Raw genomic sequence first — 20,580 nt, 5'->3', positions numbered from 1 at the left:
TCCCGTTGCGGAGCACAGGCCCCGGACGCGCAGGCCCAGCGGCCATGGCTCACGGGCCCAGCCGCTCCGCGGCATGTCGGATCTGCCCGGACCGGGGCGCGAACCCGAACCCACGTCCCCTTCATCGGCAGGCGGACTCTCAACCACTGCGCCCCCAGGGAAGCCCCCGGGTAGCATTTTAAAAATGTGTTAACTCCTATTTCCTTAAACAGGACATGTACTTATAATTTTTATCTTCTTTTAATAGCTAAAGTGCATCATTAAGACTATTTAGGGCTTAATAAGTCTCAAAGAAGTCTGCTTACATTTGCAGAAAATGCTAATAATTAAGTCATTACATTTCAGAATGTTCTGTCTAACTTCGTTTTCTTAGCCTAGCAGTTAAGACTAATCACGGTGATTGTCTATCAACCCTTCTGTTCAGTCAGTGACACTGTACCTAAATGCAGAGTTTTATATTTTCCTGAGTTTGCTTTTTTTATACCCTTCTCCTCCACTCCCAGCTATCACTTCTCACTACTGTCAGGGTGTCTACAGAAAGTCCTTCTTGGGCCTTTCAAACTTGACGCTGACGTGGAAAGCAGGTAACTGCACTACATTTATTTAACAAACATGCTCTGGGTGCCAAGTATGGAAAAGAACAACGCTAAGCACAGTGTAGGAATACAAAGGTACCACTGGGAATATGAAGACGAAGAAGCAAAGAGCCTCTCTGCAAACCATGTATCTGATGAGGGGTTAATGTCCACAATATATAAGGAACTCCTACAACTCAGCTGCAAAAGACCAAATAACCCAGAAAACAAAACAAGACGTCAAAACAAAATAATCTGGGCAAAGGACTTCGACATTTCTCTAAAGAATATATAAAATGGCCAACGTTATATGGAAAGATGTTGAACATCACTGATCATCAGAGAGGTGCAAACTGAAACCACAATGTTCTTAGGGCTAACCATTCTCAAGAACACAAAAGATAAATGCTGGGGAGGGCGTGTAGAATCTGAATCCTTGTACACTGTTGGTGGGGATCTAAAATGGAAAACAGGATGGAGGTTCCTCAAAAAATTAAAAATAGAACCACCATATGATCCAACAGTTCCACTTCGGTGTATTTAGTCCAAAAGAATGAAATCAGGATCTGAAAGAGATATCTGCATTCCCATGCTCACTGCAGCGCTGTTCACGGTAGCTGAGACACTGAAACTACCTTAATGTCTAGCAACAAATGAGTGGATAAAGAAACTGTGCAATATCCATACAATGGAATATTATTCAGGCTTACAAAAGAAGGAAATCTTATTATATGTGCACATGTATGAACCTTGAGGACCTTATGCTAAGTGACATATGCCAGTCACAGAAGGAGAAATACTGCATGATTCCACTTAGATGAGGTTTCTAAAATAGTCAGACTCATAGAAGCCGAGAGTACGTCGGTGGTTGCCGGGGGCTGGGAGGAGGAGGAGATGGGGAGCTGCTATTCCACAGATAGAAACTTTCAGTTATGTAAGATGAATAAGTCGTAAAGATCTGCTACACAATCTTGTACCTATAGTTAATGCCATACTTAAAAATTCGTTACAGGATAGATCTCATGTTAAATGTTCTTACTAGAGGTAAAAAAATTCAACCCCCGTCCCCAATCCAAAAAAACCAAAGCCGAATGTGTAAGTGCCATGAAGGCCAAGTGCTCAGGGGCAGGATGGATGACATGCAGCTGTGGGAATCAGGGAGCGCCCCGGGGAGGGGAGGGCACAAGAAGTGCGGGCTGGAGGACTGGACAAGCACAGAAGCGAGGGGTCCACGTCTTCAGCCACAGGGAGCGGCAAGAACAGAGACATGAAAGCAAGTAGCATGGTTCTGTTCAAGCACAGGTTCATGATGGCTGAAAAAGTAAGCTGGGGTGAGGTTATGTAGGGTCCTTGAGCAAGTAAGGTAAAGAATCTATAGGTAAAAATATGGAGAGAAAAAAGGAAAAAGGACTTTAAGGATGTTAGAATACCTAAAATAAAAAACAATCCAATACAGAAAAAGGCTGGTTGTCTCATTTGTAGGTATAGGCACATGCAATTTGAGCCACAAACTTTGTGAAATCTATTTCTGAAACGAGGAGCTTTTGAAAATCCCCTTATTAGCCGCCTGTCGCACTCCTGAGAAGTCAGGTTGCTAGAGGGTTGGCATCTAGCCAGGGTTGCCAGATCTAGCCAATAAAAACACAAGATGCCCAGTTAAATATAAATTTCAGATACAAGATATAATTTTTCAGTATAAGTATATTCCAAATACTGAATGGGACGTACTTACACTAAAAATGATTGTTCATTTGAAATTCAAATTTAAATGGGAGTCCTGCATTTTGTCTGGCAACTTAGTTCCAGCGAACTTAATATATTTTTACAACTAATAGAATTTGGAGAAAGGAGCACTTCTGATCTTTCCTCACAAAAATTCTGATAAACCCAATACGTTTCAAATTTGTAGAGCACCTGGCCACTAACTGCAATTCACATTAATTACTTAAAAATATGAAAATTTCAAAATGATCTTAATCTTCAGAGTTTAGATTCTCGTACTGTCTATGTATCATGAGTCTATCAGCTTTCAATTAACTATGCCTGGAAGGACTGCCATAGTGATTTCTATCAAAAGAAAAAAGAAACGAAGAATGTGGGTTTCTGATTTATAAGACCTAACTCTTTCAATCCAATAAAATGAAGAAAACATTGAAATAAAAATAATCATCAAATAAACATATGAAAGCAATAAATGTACAATACATACAAAAAGAGAGGGTACGCAAATGCTGAGGGATTCATTTACGAAAGAAAGGAGGCCATGGGAAGACTGATCTGCGGGAAAATAAAATCAAAGAAAACCTCAGCTCAAAATACAGGCAACAGTAAAAATGAAGAAAACTGGCAGGTTAATAGGGGCCAGACCACAAAAGGATTTAAGATCTTGCTAAGAAGTTTGGATTTTATTTTAAGTACATGGGGAAGCCAGCTATTGAAGAGTTTTAAGTGAGAGAATATCGTGATCTGATTTAGTGTTTAAAATACCAGGCTAGTTACTGTGAAGGACTGAGGCGTGGGCAAGAATGAATTCAGTGATTAGTTCTATTGCAGTTTTATTTGTACTCTATGGCAGAAGCAAAAGCTAGTTTTAACAACCGAGGTAGAATAATGTACATGAATTCAAGAACTATATGATCAACAATATATACTTTCATTTAAAGATATAAAAAACTATCTAGATGGGAAGACCTAATATTGCAAAGATGTCACTTCTCTAAAATAATACACAAATTTACTGTAACCTCAAGCAAAATGTTTAGAGATTTCTTAAAACTAGAAATTAAAAAGCTGGAAAAGCATTTAATTGGAATAGATAGTATGGAAAGGACCATGATAAATTTGAAAAAGTACAATATTAGGGAATGTGCTAATAAATATCAAAGTGTATTATATAACTATGTAACAGTGTAGTTTTGGCATAAGAACTCACAAATAGATTAGTGGAATGGAAGACTCCAAAAAATCACTCATACCTATGGGAAAATCTGTTATTTGATAAAGCAGGTGTTTCATACCTGTGGAGAACTGACTGGAATTAGGATGTTAGGAAATTCTTTGGGAAAAAGTAAAAAGGTAGATCCCTACTTCATACCACTCATAAACAAATAATCAGATGGCTTAATGAGCTAAACATTAAAAAACAGTAACGTCTACAAAAGCATTTGAAGAAAATACTAGAGAGTATTAGTTTTAATCTTGGGTAGGAGAAACATAAAACAGATACAAGGAAAAAATGTAAAAACAAAAGCCATAACAGAAGAGATCAAATGATTTAATCTCATAAAAATGAAAAGCTGTGGTACATAAAAGATACCAGTGGCAAAGTTAAAGGAGACAGAAAAGGCTGAGAGAAAATATTTGCAACACAGATTTAACACACAAAGAACAAAGAATTTATAAAGCATCCCTAGAAATTGTAAATAAAAGAAAATAAATAACCTTTCCCCCGAAAATGCCAAAAAATAGAAAGAGACAACTCCCAGAAGAAGAAACACTGAAAGTTGAGAAACATATGAAAAGATGATCAAGTGCAGCCTCACTAGGAATCAGAGAAACATGAATCAAAATAGGCTGCCAGGTGTCAATAAACTGATGGACTAAATACTAAAGACAGAGAGCTCTGAGCGTTGGCCAGTATGCAGAAAAACAGGAACTCTCCTACATGCTGGAAGCATAAGTTTATACTTCTCTAGTTGGTAAAGCAAATTTTAGAAGGTAATTCGGCATTATCTATCAAAGTTTAACAGGTGTTCCTTAAAAGGTTAAATAAACACAGAATTATCATATGACCCAGGATTTTCACTCCTGGGAAGATGCTAAAGAAAAACATATTCTCACAAACATCTGTACGTAAATGCTCCTAACCACATTACTCTTCACAGCCAAGTGGAAACAAGCCACATGTCCATCAACTGACGAACGAAAAAAGAAAATGTGGTATAAACCATACAATGAAATATTGTTCAGTAAAATGGAGTGAAGTGCTGGTACATGCTAAAACATGGATGAACCTTGAAAACTTTATGCTAAGTGAAATAAACTGGTACAGAAGACCAGATAGTAAAGACATGATTCTGCTACCAGAAATGTCCAGAACAGGCAAACCTACAGACACAGAAAGTAGATTAATGGCTGCTAAGGGTCTTGGGCAAGTGACTGCTAATGGGTTCAGGGATTATTGCGGAGATGATACAAACATTCTAAAACTGATGTGGTGATGGCTGCGCAACTCCTAAGAACATACTAAAACCAGTGACTTGTACATTTTGAATGGGAGATGTGTAAGGTATGTGAATTACATCTCAATAAATCCACTTAGTTAAAAAACAAAAAACAAAAAACCAGAAGCCTATTTTTTTAACATACGTTCTGCTTTTAGGAATCTATCCTACAGGAATACTTGAATTTGAACAGAGAGATATATACAAAAATGTTCACTGCAGAATTGTTTGTAACAGCCAAAAATGGTAGTACCATCTAAACGTTCATAAAAAATAAACTAGGGGCAAAAGACAAACTGGGGAAAAAATGTTTACTACATATATGACAGATCAAGCATTGATATCCTTTATAAATAAAGGTGAGAAAACTGCCCATTTATCTTTCATTGAAACTTCTTGGCCTTTCCTGGATAAACATGTAATGTCCATTTTCTTTCCCACTGCCAGATTGATGATTATTGCTAGGAAAAAGCCTAATTATAAGCTTTACTGGTTAGATCCACTCTAAATAATTCTATGTAACCTCATCTCAGCTCTTAATTCTGATTGCACATTTAAAAACTTCTTTCATAATCCATCTTTATATTCCTTCTTAAAGCAGTTGATTCAAAGTCTTTCTCTCCTTTATATGCCTCTAACTTTCTCTGTCCACTCATTCTCAGCAACTTCAAACTCTCAAGAGTTTTCCCAATTCAAATCTTGCATATTTCAAAATGCCTTCTTCTTTTCTCAACACATTCTTTCTTCCTGTTTTAGAAGAACTGTGCATCTTTCCAAGGTCACTGTTACTCTTGACTCCATTTACTATCTCTTCTATTAAAAGCAGTTCCCGGGCTTCCCTGGTGGCGCAGTGGTTGGAAGTCCGCCTGCCAATGCAGGGGACGGGGGTTCGTGCCCCGGTCCGGGAGGATTCCACGTGCCGCGGAGCGGCTGGGCCCGTGAGCCGTGGCCGCTGCGCCTCTGCGTCTGGAGCCTGTGCCCCGCAACGGGAGAGGCCACAGCAGTGAGAGGCCCGCGTACCGCCCAAAAAAAAAAAAAAAAAAAAAAAAAAAAAAAAAAAAAGGAAAGAGCTAAATTGCTCTTTTAATTGCTAAATTCATAGCCTACTCCTAGTCCTCATTCGCCTTGACTGAGAGATACAGCACAGCTCATTCACTAACTCTGCATCATGGACAAAAATCTTCGGATTAAATTCTCAATCTCAGCTTCTCTCTATAAACGAGGCAAATAACTACCTCTCAGGGCTACTGGGAAACTTAATAAACTTCTTCCACATCATCCTACATATTTATTTTCACACTGAAGACTCTGCTAAATATAGTCTAAGAGGCTGTGTATCATGATGATCAAGTATGCTGGTTGCAGGAACCAGACTACTGTGGTTGAAATCCCAGCTCTGCTGTTTACTCAACTGTACGGATGAAGCAAGATACTTAATTCGGTGCCTTACTTTCCTTTATTCTATGACCTTCATAGAGTAGTTATAAGACTGAAGTGAGAAATGGAGGGAAAAAAAAAAGACAGTCATTGACTACTAAGAACAGAGCTTGGCGCTGTTAAAATAATGTTCGTCGCTGCTGCATAACGGGCATTCTTAACAAACGTCAACAGTTGTAACTGCTCTTTAAAGAAAATGAAATACGTGAGGAAAAGGATTGTTTTCTGTCATCAAAACATACACAGTGACTTAAAGCTGACTTCCCATGATGTTTCTTTCACGTGTTCATTTATTCATAAACTTTATTTGAAAACCTATTGGTTATGCGTAGCTTACCCTCCTCTGTCTAATTCATAGCTGAATTCTACAAATTCTACTTTCCTGTAGGCTCTTTCGCAGAGGAAGAGAAGAGCGGTCCGGGAGGAGAATGTGCTACGGGGGACCGAGCGCAGGCCTTGGCTATGGTCACAAGCTGTGTATGCCTGCCGTTGGACACTGGGCAAATTACTAAATTATCTGAGCCTCCGTTTTCTTACCTGTATATATTGAGGTGGAGAAGATACCTATCCAAACATACTGCTTAGCACAAAGTACCTAAATCCTAGTGGCTGCTTCTCTTCCTTTGCCACGCCTATTTCATCTCATCACCTCCCAGCTGTCCTGACTATGTGCTATAGCTTTCGACTTCTCATCCCATCCCATTCCAATGCATTCCACCAGCTGACAGACTAGGGTTCTTATCTTGTGTCTTACGTTATTGCTGTTTACATGCCTTCAGTGACTCTCTTCCTAGCATTTGCCAGCTACTGTTTAAACTTCTTCAAATCAAGATCGTCCGGGTTCTCGCCCAGCCCTACGTTTATGATCTTACCCCCACTGTCTCCTTCACAGAAGCCAGTGCTCTCGTCTCCTCAAACCTGGCTGCACATTAAACTCATCTAGGGGTAATTTAAAAATGATCCATGTCCAGACCCCACTAGCTAGAAATTCTAATTTGTTTATTTATTCTCAGCTGGGGCCTGAGCACTGGCTTACTCTTAGGCACCCTAAGTGATAACACATAGTCTGCATTAAGATACACTGCTTTAATCAGACTCATCCGTCTCCCTGTCCCTAAAGACATAACCTATATTTTTCCCTCTCTCTCATTCCACGTGGCCCCATTAAAAGGGTAATTCTTACTTTACGGCTCTCCACCTATCCCAAAGGTTTTCTACTTCCCCTGAACTCTATAACACTTTATTGCAACATGCTTCATTTTACCTCGCATTATAGTTATTTGTGCGCATGTTCTTGTTTTCCTCTTTTGCGGGAAAGCCAAGTTCTTCCCATGGGCCAGTTGAGGCATTTTAGAAATTTAATCTTAGTCTTTACAATCTAACAACCCTTTGAGGAAGATATTACCTCCCTATTAGCCAAGAGAAGTAAAGCAGCTTGCCTAAAGATTTATAAAACTAGTAACTCTTTAATTATAATTTTTCTTTGTATATTACATATATCACAACCTCCTCCCATGTTGTCAGACAGAAAAATATCCAGTAAATGCTGAATGAATGTATGGATTTTTAGTTTAAGTTTGGTGACTGACAACAGATTCAACCTTAAGTCAACATCCAATTAACAATTAAGGGAAAACGCAAGAAATACACCCTGCCTGTTTTCTTTTCCAAGATAATTATTTCAAAGTCATTGCTTAGTTTTGATATTTAAACTATACTTTAAAAAAAATACACAGCAAGACAACAGCTTTGAAAGCTAATATTTCAAGAAACAGAAAAGGATGAATTAGTACACATCAAGAACCTAAACTGGAATAATTGACCGATATTCTGTCAAGGAAGTACACAGCACGAAGAAGAGCCTATGGGAGACCTGAGAGACTGACATGCCTTTAACCAGCAGGATTAAATACTTTCAGCTATCAATGAGAATGAGGGCTCAAGAATAGGATGGGCGATGGGCTCAATTACCAAAAAAAAAAACAATAGAGCAAGATAACCTGGCTACTTTTTTTGTCAGTTAATTTTACTGTTTAAATTTTGACCTTTACCAGAAATCACCTAAATTAGGTTCTCATTCTAACCTCATCACTCAGATAATTTTGCATATATTACCTAATGTAGGAAGGAAGGGTAGCTCTTACTTTTTTTTTTTTTTTTTTTTTTTTTGCGGTACACGGGCCTCTCCCGTTGCGGAGCACAGGCTCCGGACGCGCAGGCTCAGCGGCCACGGCTCACGGGCCCAGCCGCTCCGCGGCACGTGGGATCTTCCCGGACCAGGGCACGAAACCGTGTCCCCCGCATCGGCAGGCAGACTCTCAACCACTGCGCCACCAGGGAAGCCCCTTAAATTTCTTAAACAGTAAAATGAAGGGCTGGATTGTGTTAAGGTGCTTTTTAATTTTGAAATTCATTAATTTTTACTGATTTTTTCCCCTTAATATTGTATTCTTTCATGTTTCTGTTAATTAACTCTGTGTCTTTCTAAAATTTGAGAGAACTTCAAATTTAAGATCAAGATTTTCACTCATTTAAGTGGGAGCAAAAAGCAGTAACTATTATTTTCTCAATCATAATCTTTGCTTCTGTCATTTGGTGACAGTTTTATCTAATTATAGAAGAAAAAATAAATTTCCCTCTGACCCAAAGGAGCCATGAGGCTTTCTGTTCTGCACCACATACTTCAAGAGGAGGTACACAGCAGTTATTCAGTAGAAATGAAAGCAGGCTGACTGAGTAAGAACAACCCAAAGGGAATCTCTTCGGGGCTGTGTGTCAGCCCTGCCTACTGATGGCCTGGCCAAAGGGGTTTCATGCCAGCATCCCTGGCAACAACATGAAGCTACAGGCAAGAAATGATGAAGGCCAGAAACGGAGGCAATGGTGGTTTAAAATGCTCGGATAACCTTAAATGTGCCCCACATTTTAAAGGAAATTACGAACATTAAAAATAATACAGGTAAAAAAACCACTAGCCTCTTAAAGCAAATATTTCAAATCACAATACTTGTAATTCTCAATTTCAAGCAAAATGCAAGAGTGTTCCAGACTCACAGATACCACTGGATAAATACGTACTAACTTTACGTATATTAAGAGGACTATTTATTACTTTTTCTAAAGAAGTTAGTCCTACAATCCTAGTTTTATACTAGAGAAAACTAAAGGCTTGAGAAGTAACTTGACATGCACTTGGGATTTGAACCCAAGTTTGCCTCCAAAGCCTACGCTCTTCACGTTACAGCACCTTGAAAACTGTAAGGGATTCTCCTATAATAAAGCATTTATCTTAACCTCTAAGTAACGCAGAGCCACTAAACAGATTAATTAACCATCAAGTGTATTCTAGTGAAATATTCATCATAAACGAGATGAACACAATGAAGAACATACTTACGCATTCCTGAGCATTCTCTATCACCGTCCCATACGTTAGAAACTGCGTGTCCCGTTAGAAGGAGGTTAATTAAACTTTGGCTATTAATAAAAATTAAAAAGTAATTAAAATACGAATACACTAATTTTCAAAACAAAGGATTCCTAAGGTAAGGCATAAAATAATGACGTTTTACATTAAATTATATTGTTTAGAAAACCAAGTTAGAGAGAAACCTTATAGTTCTCATTTTATGTACTTTGCTGAACAACCACCTTGCTAAATGTGTCACTTGCTGTATCACCTCAATGGTATCTATTGTTCTACATGTGCATATAAACTTAACAACTTTATCCAAGACATCGTGTTTAAATGGATGAAAAAAAATGATACTTAGACTAACACTTTATTTAATATTTATAATCGTCTTAAAAAATACATATGTAATTATAAAATTTGTGTTTGATGGAAGATACGTGAATTTTAATCTCTGAGGTAGAAAGATCTAAGGAAAAGGACGTATGTTTTAGAGTGAGTTAACAATCGATCACTGTGTTATTAATTTTACTAGAAATAGCTATAAAGAGCTTGAGAGGGAGGGTATTCTCTGAGAAAAATAAATAAAATTTTTTTTTCACCCAAGCAGGAAAGCATTTACAAATAAGGGTATACTTATTTCTAAGTCGAAGTGAGTAAATTTCATCTATTAGAAAATTTCATGAACAGAATATCAAGCAGAATTTGTTAAAATATCCCCAGTGTCATCTTAAAACAAAATATTTCCTATAATAAATCCAACGCACACATAAACCTAAAGTGGAAATTAACACTTCGTACCTAAAGCAAACACTGCATAAAGCATGAGACTGCTCAAGCTCATAGACTTTATGCTGCTAGCACTGACAGACAAAATTATCTGACCCAGTAGTGTTTTATCTTAGGTCAAGCCCCTAAAAAACAAAAGTCCCTATGAGGAAATAATAGATTTTAGTTAATTACCTGCCATGTCCATACACAGGATCTATCAAAGGTTCACTTGAATCTTCAATTTCATTTTTTATGTTTTCAATGCCCTAAAAGAAACCAAGAATTCATTGGCTTATTTTAAAAACGAAAAATGAAAATTATGGTAGTTTAAAAACTGATCAATTTATACTATAAATTAATAAAACACAATTACTTAATTAACTTTTCTCCCAAAGAATTACCCAGATTTGAAATGGGGGGGTGCCTTTGAGATGATAATGGTGAGTAGTAGTCAGTCTAAGAATCTTTTATTTTCTTCCATGGGCTCTACATAAGAACACAGGTAACAGATCCAATGTTGGTATGTGGGTTAAAGGGGGTAGAGAGAGAAAAAGAATGTTTAAGCTTCAAGAGGAGGGAGGAGAAAATTATTGTACCTAAAAGTTAATACTCACTTAACTTCAGGTGAAACTGTATTCAAACCTAATATACCTGCTAAGGTGTCTGATGTATTTTCTTAGATTAAAAAAACTTACTGGCACTAAATACATACACACATGAATGCTGATAAAGATATGAATTTAAATACACAAAAGGTATATCTGGTACATAAGAAAATGGAAGGTTTGTTTCTGATTGTGTGTTCTTACATACTGGTAATTCAAACGTGCACTGACAAAATAAAATGTAGACTAGGGGGGCAGGAAGCTTCCTATTTTCTTGAAAGCCAATTTTCAGATATTTTTAGTCCCCCAAAAGAGCATCCAAATCCCTGAAGTCTAGATACTGGATACGTACAAGAAGAGCTAGGCACCAAAATGACAAAGATAAACTGCCATTCACTGTGCTATTCACCTAACTTTAACCATTGGTTCTATCTGATAACAGGCCATTTCTAAGAATTAAAGAGATGATAATCAATAATCAAAAGAGTAATGATTGTGTAATTATAGAAGGATACAAACATGTGTGAGATCTTGCACTGGCCTTGTTTGTAAACAACTATACAAAACAGACTATGATACAGCCATGATGAATAATATGAACAAATGACATAATCACTGGGGAGAGAGGGCTCATCATTTTAAAGACCAGCTCAAGGAAGAACAACTAGACGTGATGGTTTTATTGGCTGTAAAGGACGAGAGACAGAGGAGGCATCTAAATTTCTAAGCATAAAAAACTGGGAGAATACTGAACGGTCACGACGAACTCGTAAGAAACCAGTCATCTCAGATACCTCCATCACTGCCGTTCCCCACTGCTAACGAACTACCAAGTACTTCAGTTCTTTCTCTTAAATGTTCTCCTAAATGTGTTAAAATTTCTAAGTTTAAAACATGCTTCTAAACAAGCTCCTTTTTCCCATGGTCACTGTTCTGGCTTAGGTTCACCTATTTCAGTAACTACCTTTCCATTTTTTCCTGACTCTAGTCTTGTACTCCACACACCAACCCCCTCCAGTACAACTCTGATACCAATTTAAAGAATCTTTTATCAACAAAAAGATCTCGTTACCCCATTGTTCACAATTTTTGTTTTGTTCTAAGTTTGGCCACATGAAAGGAAATCTTAAGTATTTCTGCACAGTATACAAGGATCTTCATATTCTGAGTCTTTTCTACGTAAATGCCCAGTCTCATCTTCCACAATTGCCTTTCTGGTATATTATGCTACACTAATACTGAACTACTTAAGAGTTTCCCAAATGTGTGTTATATCCCCAATTATAAAGGCATAATCGTATGCCTTTATACTTGCAGTTCCCACAGCTTGGAATATCTTCCCACAGCTATTCCGTCCAGAAAACTTCTCCTCATCCATCAAATGATCCCTACAATATAAGGTCTGCCCTTGACTTCACCAAATGAACTTTGGCATCCCTTCACCTATTTCCCACCATGCTTTGTGCATGCAACAAACAAACACCAAAACACACTGCCATGATGGAAGTAACTATTAATGTGTCTACTTTTTTTTGTTTGTTTACAACACTGAAGAGGAATGATTTGAAAAAACTGTATCCCATATTATAAATTTAGTTCCTAGCACAGAGTCAATGCCCAATAAACATGTGTCAAATAAATGAAGTCTGATTTCAGATACAGCAAATCTAGCAGGATAACTGAGACTTAACAGGATGCTAGAGATGTGAGGTTGGCACTTGGGGAAGAAGGTAGGACTGGAAGTGTACATGTTGGAATTAACCACATAAACGTAAGCTGAGAGAATAAAAGAGGCAAACAACAGGAAAAGATGGAAATGAAGCTATAAGCAAAAATGTAATTATGAGGCATTACAGAAAGAGAACTAGTGATGTATCAGGTAAGTTAAGAAGGGAGTGGGGTTTTAGAAAGAGCTTCCAGAAGGGGTTAAGGGGTCAAGTGCCAGAAACTGCTAATATCAAAGAAAATAAAATTCCAAAGAACTGACTTTCTTCATAATTAGAACATTACTGATAATCTCTGCAGTCCAGAAGATCATGGGTGAAAGCTGGAAAGTGGTTAAGTAACAGATGAGTGAAGAAAGAGAAGTCAATTCTTCATTATCAGCGTAAGAGATTTTAATTCTGAGATGTAGAAACAACATGAAGAAGAAAATTTCTCTTCACCTCAGGAAAAATACTAAACTCAAACTAATAAAAAACAGAAGAAGTATCTTCTTCAACAAACCTTTGTCAGTAACACAGAATACAGGAAAAGCAATACTCCAAATTTGTTTCCCCACACTGAATACTGGTCCAAGACAGCATCTTTTAATTCTGATAAACTTCTGAATGATCTTTTTCTGGGGAGGGGGAAAAGAAGGTATTAAGGAGGTATTAACACCATGATGAGACTGACTACATTCATAAATAGGAAAAATTTTTAATTGCCTTCTACATTAAAATGCATACATACAAACAGGAGATTTTTGTAAGTATATCAAATTTTCAAATACAAATTTAGCCATTAAAGGCAAAAGCTACTGCTGACAACTGTCACTATCTATAATAGATACCATTAAAATAGAATGCCTACGTAGTAGGGACCTCTTCATCTCTTAGGTGAACTGTCTGGCAACAACAACTTCTTCAATGATCATACAGTTATTTAAGGAACGAGGTGGCCCTCTTCTAGGATATGGTTAAGAACAAAGAAAACTTGACTTTTTAAAGCCTGAAAATTATTTAACAAATATCTGAACACCAAAGATAAGGTGTACATTTGTGGCTTCTTTTAACATAATGTTATATTTCAAATCAAATGCCACCCGTAAGTCTGTCAACATAGCTATCTTTACCTTTTATTTTATAACAAAAAATTTAAATACTCTGATGAAAATATGGCACTTTTAATGAAAATTATAGACAGCATATTTTGGCAAACAATAAATAATAATGCAAATATTTATCACACTAGAAATCTTTATATTCACTCAGACAGAAACATTAAGCTAAAATGATTTTTTCATTATAATGATGAAAAAGCTTTTAATATTATGAAAGGGTATACTTCCATAGTTAATTTGGGAATCAGAGTATTTTAAGTACACATTTACAAATTAATCTTTTTTTTGAAATCTGAAAACAAATTAATCCTCAAGCATACAAATCTAACTACCTTTCTCCACAGTATGAACAGACTTAAAATGGCAATGTGTCCACAAGGTAAGTATTTTAAATGTTCCAACGTTACTTACTGAATTAATGCATGAAATCGCTCAAAGCCAAGCTCTTCGACAGCCAAGGCAGCTATACATAAAAGACACTTTTCAGCACTACACATGGCAAATAAATGACACAAGATACACACAGCAGGCTGTAAATACTTTCAAGCAATTAAAAGTTTCCCTCTTTCCTTACTCCCTTAAAATTCTCAGTTTATTTTCAACTTCACTGTAACATAAATTTATATTTCAACATCTTCGTTACCATGATTATAACTAAAATGGATTTAATACTGAGAATGGAGAAGGATGATTAAATAATAAACATTTCTTTAATTCAGTTGTGCTGAAATCGTTAAAATATGAGAAATTATTGACAATCATAGTGCGTCACACATAGTTGTAATGTGTCCTGCACTTTAAGTAATCTTTCAATTCGTAGCGCCAAGTAAAATCCTCATAGCTAACCTTCCTCCTACATAATATAAAATCTTTAGGCTTGATGCTTAATTATTAAACAGATGTATAGAAAAAGGCAGAGCACTTTGAAAGTACACAGGTTCAACGACAGCTTTAAGTTTGTTTCCACGTTTATTTGTATAACTGTTGGGAAGTTTTCAGTAACTTATTTAGATTATGTTTATTAATACAGTACAATTATAAATTTTTAAGAAATCAAAGGTAAAGCTTACTTAACACTTTTCTAAGTGCCAGGCCCCTTTCTAAATGCTCCACGGGCCTTAACCTCATTTAATCCTCAAACAACCCTATTACCCCATTTTACAGAGGAGGAACCTGAGGCCCAGAGAAGAATCCTCCCAAGAGCACAAAGCAATAAACAGCAGAGCTGAGATCCGAACCCAGATAGTCTCGGCTGCCCAAAGCTGAAGTCTTTAAAGATATCCTACACGGATCAAAATGCCTACTCTCATTTATCACAGTGAACAATTTCATATATTTTTTATACAGTAAATCTTAGTACTTTCAAATATTAATTCTCACTAGAGAACTGAATTGATTCGTTATGAAACCAAAATCCAAATTTTGATTTACAATGTAAAATGTCACATTATTCTAGCCTTCCAAAGTCCAGTTTTAATTTTCAAATGTTTCAAATTACTTTTTTAAATCTTTAAAAGTCCAAAAGGATTAATTTAAATAATCGTTTGATTTGTGTGTGGGAAACAAACTGAAATTGAACCTGAATATTCACTACTGCAAACAAGTGTGCATTACCAAAAGCCAAAACTACACACCACACAAGCCAATGAAATTAAAGTTTGTACAGAATGTAATACTGACAAGGAGGAAAACAGTTCATGTTTAAAATTTCAGGATAAAATAAAAATTATACCTAATCTTTGCCAAACTGTAATTGTTCTGCAGTGCCTGATTAAATCATTTTACTGGGTATATACTATGAAAGTTGACATCAAGATAGTAATTTAGAGAAAAGAGGCAAGCAAAATAAAAAGCTTAGCAGGCAGGATGGTGGAAAAATATAACATAAGAAAAAGAACATAGCTGGGAATAAAGGAAGGAACAGGTAAAACAGATTGTTATATGGAATAAAAATTTTAATGTAAGTTCATTTCATTGTCAACATCTAAGGTGAAGTTTCAAATTTTCAGTTACCAAAACTTTTCAAATTTATACCACAATAAAAATGAATATAAAATATAGTTTCATTTCATGTCCATTTTAAAAATGAGACAAAGTAAATTGGAAAATTACTAAACTATGTTTTTTGGAGGGGAATTCAATATAATATGCCCACCTAAATTAATTACTGAAGTGCCAAAGTTAATGAATCATGAGGCCATTTAACCTACAGCGATTTAACCTATCAACACAGAAATGTACAGCACATCCCAGGGAGCACACAGTATACTAAGATACTAAAGAAAAATGTTACAAGAAAAGATCTCACTATTTTCTTACGTATTAATACATAGACCAGTTTTAAGCGCATATTCTTTAAAACAACTTCTAACTAGTTCAATTATTCCTATTAAAATTTTAGTATCTTAAGCAACACTTTTAACCATGCTTACATGCAAGCCAGTAAAACCTGGAAAGTGTTTTAAAACCAGTGTCAGTGACACATTTTTTGACTTTCAACCTTGTGAATACTTTCCACTTGTTTTCTTCAACTGTCATTATAAACTCTAAAAATATATTAAATTCTCTTTGAAAGGCTATGTTGGAAAGGCCTGAAAAGGAAACGCCACTCAACTGTTTAAATTTTAAAAATTATTCCTTGCAAATGCATTATTAGTAGAATCTGCCACTGTAACTGCAAAGGCGAGAGAGAGAAGGCGCTGACATCACAGAGACGGTTCAGCTCAAGGAGGCAACGTGCCTCACAGACAATCCCACCAGGAAAGCCAGGTGTGCATCTCAAGCAACTGAAATCTACTTTCTAGAAACTGGGTGTCTAGTTTCTCTAAAAACAAGTTCCGCAGAGATGATAGTTAATGGACTGCACCACAGGTAGATTAAGTCACTTATTCAATATAAGCACCTGGAACTACCAATTATCAAAAGCAACCTACTGGCAAGTTAATTCCCACAAAGAAAACCAGAAAAGCAACTCTTTTTATCTAGTTTCTGTACCATCAGAAGTCTCCATTTTACTAGCTCATTCTGGCAGTTTTTAGGTCAACTATGCAAGAAGTTTCAAATACTAAAGACCATAGAATTCTTGTGAATGAGAACAGCTGTTATTTAATTTATCTTAAAGAGAAATCTTCAAAGTATGAAAAACTTAAATGAATGCAAAATTAAAACTCATAATTAAAACTATCTTAAAATAATTCATCCATAGTAACCATGTCCAAAAAGTTCAGGAGGAAAAGAAACAACATGTAGTGAAGAAAAACATCCCCTTCTTTACTTTAGGAAACAACTAAAGATATTTAAGACATTTTCTAATGTTAAAAAAAAAAATCTCCTTTTTCCCCAATACCAGAGAAAACATTAAGGTATTTGAAATGAAAACATACAGAAACATGTTATTTAAGCTTTCTAAATGAGAGTTCCAAAGCTCAAAAGGGAATGTCATCAAGCAGAAGTTAACTAGAACTTTTACCTAAGTTTATTTTTAGAGATGCATTTCCTGTTTTTTCAAAAATGAAAGAAAAAATAAACAATGTAACATCCTCTAGTTAATTAAAATAATCAAAAGGGAAATGAAAAATACTAACAAAGCTCATGAATTAAGCTTAGGCTAAGAAAGAGACCTTATAAAATGTTTAAAGCTTTTTTCCTTTAAAATTTTCAATAGTTTTATTTAAACAAACATACAAGAAATTATTTCAGGAAAATCAAAGTGTATCTTACAAGAATGGTCCACTTGGCAGCTAGACGGTGCAGGACTCCCAGGAAGACTAGCAGTCTCCTCAGCTGTCTTTCCCCTTAACCATGAAGCCAAGCAGTACGGTCCAGAGTCGCTACAACAAGCACTTTCTAAAATAGCACATAAGGTGTGACAAAGGAGTTCCTTCCGCTCTCCCTCTAAAAATAACCAAAGGGTAAGTTATAACGGTTGTCTGTAGGGAAAAAAATCCTGTCATAAATAACAACATTAAGAATGCATTAATTTAATGATGAAAATCAAGCATTTTTAGTGGGGGAAAAATCCATAAACCACTGATCTTAAACAACAGTTCAGAAAAACAATGTGCTTGAGGGTTAAAATGTCACCTCTGTTAAATATTTCCATTAATGAGAAAAAGAATCCTGGAAAATGCAGAATTAAACATCAGAAGAAAGACTATGCTACGTGGAATAACCCGATACTGATCGCCCCTTTCTTAGACTGCAAACGGGGCCTCTCGGCCATGAGGATTCCTTTATTGCAGAACCAGGCCAGCGTATGGGCCTGCTGAGACCTCTGTTTTTCCCCATTTCTGAATTAGTCTAACGTCTTTAATCTCCCAGTCCCACAGGGGTAAAGATATTAAGATAACACTCCGCCAGCACATACAATACCACCATCCATTACATTAGCAGAGGCCACAGCGGTTATGCTGCATAATACAGAAACCACCGATACTGCACTGCATTTATAGAAAATAGCACAAATGTGCAATTTCTTCCTGAACCTTAGCCACCCTCCCCCTTTCAAGCAGTATTAATCTCCAGAAGTAGTACCATTTTCTGAAACTTTCAAACAAAGGGGATAAGATGTATACACATCCTATGTAAAATTTTACGCCGGAACAAGCTTTCTCTCTCTCCTAATTAAAAGTTCTTTAAAGACAGGAACTGTGCCATTCACCCTCTAGCCACCACAGCGTTTACGACATTTATGACAATGCTACATAAGTTTTTTTATCCATATGAATATATTTCTGTGCAAGGAATATTATAAATTTTATTAATGAAATGTTCATGTTAATAATAGTATTTTTTGAATAGTTTCTTCTCTCCTCAAATTTATTTTGCATTTCGGCTATTAATTAATTAAAAATACATGACAGTGACACTTATTTATTTATTTATTTACTTTTTGCGGTAACAGTGACGCTTTTAACTCAAGTTCACAACCACTAGTAGAGTCTACATGCATGGTTTGGAATGGAAGCTGTTTTGCCCTTATATACAAAACCGCAATTATAATATATCCTACCTTCTTTCAGCAGTTACTGTGAGTTCACATAAAACTGTGCAAGTGAAGGAAATATCTTTGTAAACTGTCAAGCAGGATGCAAATGTTTGTTATTATCAGGTAGCACATACAGTTCTCTGACTTAATCATATTGCAGAAGCCATGAAAGCTTCATTTGCGATTTAATTCAGAATTACTTGAGGTATTATCTGAATGGTGTAAGGCGTTATACTAAAAGATGCAGGAATACAAAGATAATTCTGACTTTTTGCTCAAAGGTAAATAAGACAAAACAGACATAAATGACTATCCTTAGAGTATGCTATCATTTAACAGTTCAGGGAAACGCCCCAAAGGATTTTTCCCTTAGTGTAATATCCTGTCTTATACCTCTTAGGAAAGACAAATTTGGAAATATACATTTTAAAATTTGGAGTCATCCATGAAACTTTCTGAAACATTTAAAAAGTAAATCTCAGGAAAAAGTAACCCATTGATAGTTTACTTTTTAAGACATATAATTTCAACTAAATTACTGCCAGTGAATACTGCATGGATCATCTATAAAACAGAAGATGGAGTAAAAGTTGATAAAAGACAGCTATCATACCTTGGCAATCTCTCCAAGAAGACTTCTCAGAAGAAAACAGGAGCTTCTTCAAAAGAAATGCCTTTATACAATTAAAGCAATAATTATTAGAATGCATTATAAACATACCTTATAACATTCTTTTATTTTAAAATGAAAAAAAAAACTAATTTGCACCTCCTTTCTGATCTTTTGAATAGTGCTATAAAAATTTCAAATGGCTTCCCTTCACGTTCAACAGTAACTGAGCATAATTACTTACTCAGAATATACTACTATAAGCTTGATTCTAGATCCATACAATTCTTCCTCCTTTATAATACATATTTTCTGTCAAAGAGAAAAATTGACTCAAAATAATAACCACATAACTGGAAAATTAAAGAAATTTACTGCTCCATTCACAGAGTGAAGGCCCTTTAGACCAGGAAAAGTCTGTATTTCTCTTCGATTCCTTAGGGGAAAAGAAATCTAAATACAAAAGTGGTTCTGCTCTACTAGCTCTGATTTATGACACAAGATGACCAAGGTGTGGGTCATCACTTCATTATAAGGAGCTCCTAACTTCCTGGTTTAACTCATAAAGCTTTAAGATGCCAAAGAAAAAACAAACTCATTTCTAACATTTCCTTAAGTAAGCCAACTATGTTACATTGGTGATTTGAGAGATAACAGTTCAGCATATAACAGTGTTTCCTTCTCGAAGTGTAGCTCAAGGGCTATTTGCCTGCTAGTCACCTGACTTGCTTATTTACAAGGCAGATTCTGACACTCCACCTATTTTATCCCTAGGGGGTAGATTCAAGACAAAAGAGGTTACTATGGTGATTCTTACTCACAGGTGTTTGAAAGCGGTAGTATTCAGATAAGAGGACTGCTTATAGTCAGACAGACCTAGATTTGATTCCTGGTTTCATTACTTTAGTAATTAAAAATAATAATAGCACAAACTTTAAAAGGTTGTAGTGAGGATTATATGAGATAAACTATTAATACACTTAGCACAGTACCTGGTACCTAATAAGCAATCAATTCAAAGTATTTTAACAAAAGAATAAGTAACGTTCTGTAATATTCACGCTGAAATAAAATCTACAAATACTGCAACCAAGTGCTTCTGATTCCCCCCCCAATAACAAAAACCAGAAAACTAA

At 36.0% G+C, this 20,580-nt stretch overlaps 1 protein-coding gene across 4 annotated transcripts in view; it reads right to left on the bottom strand.

Annotated features, from left to right (window-relative positions):
- Window positions 1–20,580, bottom strand: part of MINDY3 (MINDY lysine 48 deubiquitinase 3) — a 95,400-nt gene that overhangs the window by 59,868 nt on the left and 14,952 nt on the right. For all 4 annotated transcript variants that reach the window (XR_447887.4, XM_007109657.3, XM_007109658.4 and 1 more), the window contains exons 3-8: window positions 19,448–19,508; window positions 17,568–17,741; window positions 14,259–14,310; window positions 13,250–13,364; window positions 10,611–10,684; window positions 9,633–9,712 (exon numbers count right to left, since the gene is read on the bottom strand). Coding sequence is in view for 3 of the 4 variants with exons in the window: in XM_007109657.3 (XP_007109719.1) it covers window positions 9,633–9,712; window positions 10,611–10,684; window positions 13,250–13,364; window positions 14,259–14,310; window positions 17,568–17,741; window positions 19,448–19,508 (556 nt within the window). In the remaining variant the exon portion in view is untranslated. The remainder of the gene's footprint in view (window positions 1–9,632; window positions 9,713–10,610; window positions 10,685–13,249; window positions 13,365–14,258; window positions 14,311–17,567; window positions 17,742–19,447; window positions 19,509–20,580) is intronic.

The sequence above is a fragment of the Physeter macrocephalus genome, chromosome 11, assembly GCF_002837175.3.
Source record: "Physeter macrocephalus isolate SW-GA chromosome 11, ASM283717v5, whole genome shotgun sequence".
NCBI classification, from domain to species: Eukaryota; Metazoa; Chordata; class Mammalia; order Artiodactyla; family Physeteridae; genus Physeter; species Physeter macrocephalus.
This window is presented reverse-complemented; position numbering and strand designations above follow the sequence as displayed.